Genomic DNA, 7,856 nt, shown 5'->3' on the forward strand with positions numbered 1-7,856 from the left:
CACTGTTTGTGTGTGTGTCTTTGTGTTTGTGTATTTATGTGCATCTATGAGTGTATGTGTTTGCATGCTTGCATGTAGGTGTGTGTGTGTGTGTGTGTGTGTGAAGAGGTCAGGATATTTTGTGCCTCCTCAGATGTGCCAGTGCAGTGTGTGATCTCCAGCTCGGCTCTTTCATGTCATTGTTCCCCCCACTGTCTGTGCGCTGCCTGCGTTCCCGCTTGATCTCGGGGGCCCCCTCCACCCCCTCTGTCCCGCCAACCTCCTCTCTTTCTCTCTCTCTCCCCCTTTCTTTCCCTCTATCTCTCCCTCTCACCCTACATCCCTCTCTGTTCCATTGTGCCCCTTCTTTCATTCGCTTTTTTTTTGGTGCTTCAGCATCAATGGGGGGATATCGAGACGTGAACTATATGGGTGTTTTAATACGCTTTAGCCCATTGACTTCTAATTGTGTACACTTTCTCTTTCTGCAAGTTCTGCTCGTCATTAGAATATACCAGATTGCTCCATTTTAACGACAAATATTTCTTGTTATAACAACATATCACCTTCATATCACTTGTTATATCATGAACCATTCTTGTTCTCTTGTACAAAATCAATGAAAACGACATGAATTGAGTAACTAACATTTCCAATATCATCACATTTGTCGTCTTGACTGTCAATTATTAAGCATAATGTGAAGACATGTATCTCAAACAGCACATTTATACACTGATTTGTGTATTATTTATGGGCACTAGCATTGGGGCTGTTGCGCCTGATAGAAGAACATATTCCAAAAACTAAAGAGACAAGACCAAAACATCGAGTTTGTTTGAGAATATGAATTGGAATGAAATGTTTGAAAGATTTTCTTCATCTCAGATCAATGAAAGATCCATAGTCATATCCTGCAGATTTAATTTGTGGGATATGCTTAGAGTTGGATTTAAGCTTTGAAAGTGCAGTCGCCAGCGATGTAATCATTGCTTTATATTTGTTCATTGAAAGAGCTTACAGTATAGAGGAGCATTTGCATCGAAACATGTCACCTCAAAACTCTCTCTGTGATTGATTTTAACATTCCTCCATGAAGACGCATCCAACACCAAACCCAGCTGCCCTTTCATTTCTCTCTGTCTTTTTTGCAGATATGGGGATTCTACAAGCAAGGCTACAAGTGTAAAGGTAAGAGAGCCATTCATTCACATGTGACTCTATGTCTGCTGCACAGGTGTGTGTGTGTGTGTGTGTGTGTGTGTGTGTGTTCCACCCTGAAGGGTACAGCCTTCAAAGAATTAGCTATTCTTTTTGACGCTATCGATTCCCAGCCCTCACAAACACACACACACACACACACACACACACACACACACACACACACACACACACTCACCCTCTGTAGATAAAGATCCACAGAGTTGAAGTGCTGAGTAAATGTCATCAACACAGAAACCATGGCAAATATATCACACTCTTTTAATGGATGTTCACACACAAAGCTCTGTTCACCAACAGCTGGATAAGCTCCGTCCGCTGAGATCACGCTGCTCACAATGCACAATTATTTGCCCTTTGGAGGCTCCCGGTAGACCTGTGTTTGAAGAAGCTGGTTCATTTCACAAATGTACACACACACACACACACACACAGGAACCCTCCTCCTCTCACTCCTCCGCTGGTCATTAGCTGCACTCAGCTTGCGTCTTTTGCCTCCGTGGATGTTTGTTGCTGGTGGTCCGTGCTGACGCTAAAAATTAAGTCATGTGATAATCTGCAGACGTTTGGTGCACTAAATAATTCACACCGCACATGTTTCCATCCAGATGTCAAGCTAAAAGTTTGGAAATGATGCCAAATCTAAATCTAAATGCAAATCATGCTCATTTCCATCTGCCCGGAGCCTTTTCGAGAACTGAAATTGACGCAGTGGTTATGACAGACTTTCACACAGATGTTTAGCATGTTTAGGTCTAAGGTCATCACCGTGACATCATCATGTTCCTGGAAAAACACCTTTTTGGCCATTATTCTACATGTATGTGTACAGAGCCCTTGTGTTATAGAAGATGTGACGTATTCACATTCTCCTCGTTCTTTTCTTGAAAAACAAACATTTCAGTTACCACCTCTCTCTTGTCCATTATTATTCTCTACATTAAATGCCTCCTCGTTCATTGAGGTCCATCTCAGGTTGGCTAGCTGACGCTTCTTAAATAGCTTGCAAGTCATCCTCAAACGTTTGAGTTCCGTAGCGACGGGAGTTATTAATGCTCCTTGGGGCCTTTGAGGTCTGTTGCGAGCAGTGTTCACGGCCCCCTGCACCTTGTGTTTACGTGTAGAATCACCAAGACATGTTCATCTTTAATCAACTGTAACAACTTTTTTTGGGGCGATAGTCTCTCTTTGATTTGAGCTTTTCTTGTGCTTGGAGGTTAACACAGTTAGTATACCACAAACTTGCCTACACGATCGCTGCTGTTGGGACAAAAGGAGGGACAAGTGGCAGGGAGGTGAAAAGAGAGCACACACACACACACAAGCACTTTGTGTATACACACACAAACCCCCCCCCCATCTCCTCTCCTCTCTGGAGGAGCGTACGTCTCCCAAGTCAGACTGGGAGTGTGTGAGTGTTCTGGCCAGTGCATTAATGAGACCAGAGGAAGTCAATGAGAGAGCCCCACAGCCATTCATCCCCATTACCATTGTTAGCCCGTTCTCAGGGAGGTAGAGAGAGTGGCAGGGACATAATTGAAATGAATCACCCTCCGTGTTGAGAACTCTGAATGTCTGTGTGTGTGTGTGTGTGTGTGTGTGTGTGTAGTTGGATATGTGTTTTGCGGAAGTAGGCTTTATATATTTAGACTCATGAGATGCAATACAACTACAATAACAAGTCTCGACATCCTCCTGTCTTCTCGCCTAACTCTCAGCAAGAAATACTCAAGTGTATTTCCCAAAACGTCTTTGCCAAAATGTCGTATTCCTTTAAGCCAAAATTCCCCCTTGTTGTGGACATTTTTGGGGCTTATTCCAGCTTTTGTGGCTGTGTGATCTGGACACTGAGCAGGTGACGGCCAAGGCAATAATAACAGAGCAAAGTCAAGTTAAAAAGTTTTTTAATTGCCTCTACCTCAGTATTTCAAGGCAGACGGTTCATCATGAGTGAAGTTAGATACTTGACCACTATGTGGCAAGAGGGTAATCCACTTCCTGACTGACTTTTTTTTTTAACTGGCCTATTATACTGTCAAGAGGTGGTAATGGCATGGAATTTTAATCCGCAAAACACCTCACTTGAACTTGAAAGCATCCAACATTTATAAAGATTTTTGCAAGTGGTGTCAGGAGACATGAAAGTTTGGTCAAAATGATGAAGGTGTGTGTGTGTGTGTGTGTTCAGGTTCTTTGACTCTCATGCAGTTTTCGTGATTTGCCTTGTGCGATGACCCGTCGCTCCTCTCCTCTTAGACTCCCCCTGGTTGAATGAGATGTTGCCGGGCACAGTCGGCCTCACCGTGTGTGTGTGCCAGTGTTCGTGTGTCTGCATGCCGTGTCGAAGCTCTTTCCCGTCATCGATAGCTCTTCCGTTTGCCCCCCTGTTTCTGTTTGCGCCTGTCCCTCTGCCTGACCCTCTCCCTCTCTCTCCTCCCCGATCTTCCCCTCGCACCTGGCCTTCCCGGCCCTTCTTCCCATCTCACCTCCTCTCTCGGCGACTCTCCCTCCCTCTCCTCCGACGGCCCCGTCCTCCTCTCCTCTCCCGTCACCTCTCCCTGCCGCTGTCCTTCTCCCGCCACGCCAACGCTCCGCCGGCAGCCTGCGGGGTGAACTGCCACAAGGCCTGCCGGAGCCGCCTGGCCGTTGAGTGTCGTAAGAGGACCAAGAGCATCAGCCACGAGGCGCCGCCGGCCCTCCAGGCCCGATCCTACAGCTTCCCTCCACCTGCCAACACCCCACCCAGCCTGCAGAACACAGGTGAGCAGCGCTTTGGTTGTTAAATCAAGAGCGCATGATGCAGTGTGATGGCTCATTTGACCAATTTTGTCTGCATTTTACAAAGCAGAGCTATAGCAAAGCATGAATTTAACTAAACTAAAACAAAAAGAACTCATAGATGTTTTCACATTCATCTGCTTGTATTCAGAAACTGTGCCTTTAAATGAGCTGTCAGGACTGCCGTAAGGTTGCGATGTCACAGCTATACAATCACTGCACTCAGCCACGCCACCCCCCGCCCCAGCAGGTCATCTGCTCCAGGCACTGCACCACCCACCAAGTACAGGGACACTCATCCACCCGCTCAGTCTGTCTGGGTTATTGGAGCGCTCTGCTCAGGACGACTCTTCAGGTTTTTGGAGGTTGTTCAGTAGAAGATAAATAAGGACTTTTTTCGACTGTGAATCATTCAAAGCTACTCCCAGAATAAAAATATACAGCTGAATTGAGCATAATATAGGACCTTTAACTCTGAGTTTAAGACATGAACCTACATGACTGATGAATGATATTTTTAGGAGTGAAGCCTCTGTCTTCTCCAAATGACATACATCCAGCATCAAAAAGCTTCTTTAACTTTCCTGATTTTAGGAAAGACACAATATAGTTACACCAACATGCTCTTGAAAAACGCCCTCACAATCCTAAAATTGGCAAAAACACTGGCATAAGCTTCTTTTCCAAAACCGTCATCCTCTCAGAAAAGTATTTTCAAACACGTTTTCTGCGCTTCACCTCGCCATTGCAACACCTTCCTTTTTTTTAAAGGGGTGCTTTTGTCTTCCTCCGAGCATATGGAGCACTGGCATTTGGAGGATATTCTCAAACAATAGAATGCAATTTGCAATGGAAATGTGATTGGCCCACCACGGCGTTGTGTTGTACGGTGTTTCCATCAGACATTAGCAAAAGTGGTGCCCTGCCGGACTCTGTTTTGCATCAGCGGGAACCTGCTCGATCAATGGGCTGAGACAATGCTGCGAGGCGAACGAATCGGCGCGGCGAGCCGACGAGGGCCGCAGCTGATGAAATGCCATCAGCTTTAGGCAGTCTTTTACATTTTCATTTTTATTGACCTGATCTGTTCTTCGTGTCTTTGCCCCTCGCCTTTTCTGTTTCCGTCAGTGATCGTTGAAGAGGATTTAGAGACAGTGGAGGAAGGAGTGTTTGACGTCCACCTATAACCAGGTGAGAGATTGTTATTGACATTTTTTGGTATGACTGCTCATCTTTGGTGTAGCTAATCAATTTTTAATCAAGTTAATAATTTCCTAATTTGCCCAGAATGAGTCCTGGTGTCCTACAAAGACTTGACTCTTGACTTTCAAGCAAAGTTCATCATATGCTGTAGACTTATCTGTGAATGATACATTTTTATTATAGCTTCCTCCCATAATCACAGTCATAATTGCTGAACATTGAAAGGTTAGATCGACATTTTGGCAACTACCCTTCTTTCTTGTTGAGGGTTAAATGAGAAGATTGAACACTCTACATGTCTGTACGCTAAATATGTAGCTGGAGCAAGCAGCAGTTTGGCTTAGCTTAGCATAAAGACTGGTAGCAGGGGGAAACAACCTGCCTGGCTCTGTCCAAAAGTAATAAAATCTGCCTACCAGCACCTTTAAGCTCACATCTTGTTTGGACAGATTTTCCGTGTTTCCCGTCTGCATGCTAAGCTAACTGACTGCTGGCTGTAGCTTCATATTTATTGACGGATATGAGGGTGGTATCAATCTTCATATCTAACTCAACGCAGAAAAAAGCGTGTTTCCCAACATGTTGACCTGATTGATTTGCCAAGTTATGCGTTGGCCGTAATAATAAAGATGAGAAGATACAACATCTGACCAACTGAACAACAGAACAGGCCCCAAGAATGCAAGAGACCATGGCAAGATCAACCTAGTATAACCTGGGGCAGAAATGAGCAGTTTGTTTGCAGCAAGTTGATTAAACACAAATGTTTTAAGGAATATAGATTGGAATAGAATCATTTCGGTTGATAATACAGTTAATTGGTGCACATTCCCAAACCAATTTGTTCTTTGTCAGATTAATGCCCCTGGAGGTTTGGGGTCCCAGTGCTGTTGCCTGCTTTGTCCACCCCACTATACACTTTTATCACAGTGCTTATGTGTTTTTCCCTTCAGCATGTAAACCCGTGTTACTGGATGTCTCAGTCACTGTATCGCTATCTTTGCAGGAGCCTTGAACTGAAGTTTCATTTTGATGAGCAGGCCAGTGACAGTCTCCAGCTCTCTATTTTAGAATCCCTCCTACGGTTGGTGCACAAGAAGCCAAAACAGCGACTGTCAGGAGACAGACACCAGAATGTGCAGTATGTCAGTTTCACAGCCCTCAACACTGAGGAGAAATTGCACTGAACACAAGCCAGGATACCTACATGCTGCCACGCAGTGGACACATACTGCAACAGCGACTCCACTCCAGCTAACTCACTCGAATGTGATGACCAATGTGAATGGAATGTCTTTGTATCATTTCTATGTCAAATTTCTGCAGTTTGATTCTGTGCCAAAAGTGTTACTGTAAAAACTTACTATATACACAAAAAAAAAAAAGAAATCCACACAATTGTATTTTCTTGATGGAACGTTAAAGTCAGTGGAGTTTATAATTTGAGTGCTGCAAATTGGAATGGCTGTCTACTTTTTCTCTTTGAAACATGAAAAGAGGTGCTGTTATTGCCAAGAATGTAAACCTGCCACCCCGACTAAGCTACCGTCTTCTTGTTTTCAAATACATTTCGATGGACCAATACGTAGGAACCAATTTTGATGTCAGATGAAATATTGTTGACTTGTGGTGCACGTCTGAAGCGACAAAAAGAAACCATTCTGCCAAGAAACAGCTGAAATGACAGACAGTTATAATTAGGATGGACTTTGAGCTATGATACTATTTTTTGTCATGTTTACCTGTATATCAGTAACTGTCCTATAGTTATCGCTGTTGTGTTGTTTTCAGTATACAGTACTGTCTTTTACCAGTGCACTGATAGATGGTCTATCCTCTTGCAGTACTGTGAATGTAGCAGAAACAGTGAAAACGCTGCTGTCAGATGAAGAACTAATCTTTTCCGAACAAATATGTTGACAGCAGAGAGCAGGGAAAAACGGTTAACTTCCCACTGATTCCTCAAGCAGTTTTTGAATGAGCTTTGAGTCAGTAAAAAGGAAATAATCAAAAGAATAATAGCAAAACTGGAGTAATGAGTTTTTCTTTCATTTGACAGCAGCGTATAAATATTATTTTCCTGAGAATCTGTTTTGATGCAAGTTGTATTTTGCTGTTTTTATCCTGCATGCTTCTCCCGTCATGGCTCTGTTCTTTGGCCAGACGCCTCTGTTGCTGAGGATTTTGTATTTTTTAATGTTGCACGCCAAGTTATCATTTATTTAGGAAACATGAAGTGTTGAAATTTCTCGACAGAGGAAATATTTCTGTTGCGTCGTGCCCGCGGAGAGATGAATTCAGACGTCGAGTGCCATATTGTTAACTGCTGGTTTGTCATTGAATGAGACTCCTCACATTGCTGGTATTTATTTTTCAGTATAAATCGCTAAATAGCTGCCGGTGCCTCCTTTTTGTGTCACTCCCTGCCTGACGAAGGATGTTTGTTGTCATTCTGTGAATGAATCTTTCAGACTGATGTCATGCTACTCCTCGTGGTCCCCAGACGTTTTCCCCAGTATTAAATGCAGCAGGCATCACTCTAATATGTGTTCTGCTTGAGAATTTCTGTCACTAATAAGAACGATACTGAAAAAAAACAAGGTTTTGTCTTTTCTTTCTGAAAAGGGAATTCAATGATTTAGTTTTGTCCTCATGAATCAAAGGTGTACCCACGT

At 43.6% G+C, this 7,856-nt stretch overlaps 1 protein-coding gene across 2 annotated transcripts in view; it reads left to right on the forward strand.

Annotated features, from left to right (window-relative positions):
• LOC139305644 (RAS guanyl-releasing protein 2) overlaps positions 1–7,577 on the forward strand; it is a 30,841-nt gene extending 23,264 nt beyond the window's left edge. For both annotated transcript variants that reach the window (XM_070929561.1, XM_070929562.1), the window contains exons 14-17: positions 1,134–1,170; positions 3,802–3,960; positions 5,107–5,169; positions 6,188–7,577. In XM_070929561.1, coding sequence (XP_070785662.1) covers positions 1,134–1,170; positions 3,802–3,960; positions 5,107–5,165 — 255 coding nt within the window. In that variant the 3' untranslated portion in view covers positions 5,166–5,169; positions 6,188–7,577. The remainder of the gene's footprint in view (positions 1–1,133; positions 1,171–3,801; positions 3,961–5,106; positions 5,170–6,187) is intronic.
• The last annotated feature ends 279 nt before the right edge of the window (positions 7,578–7,856 follow it).

This window comes from Enoplosus armatus, chromosome 23 (genome assembly GCF_043641665.1).
Source record: "Enoplosus armatus isolate fEnoArm2 chromosome 23, fEnoArm2.hap1, whole genome shotgun sequence".
Taxonomy (NCBI): domain Eukaryota; kingdom Metazoa; phylum Chordata; class Actinopteri; order Centrarchiformes; family Enoplosidae; genus Enoplosus; species Enoplosus armatus.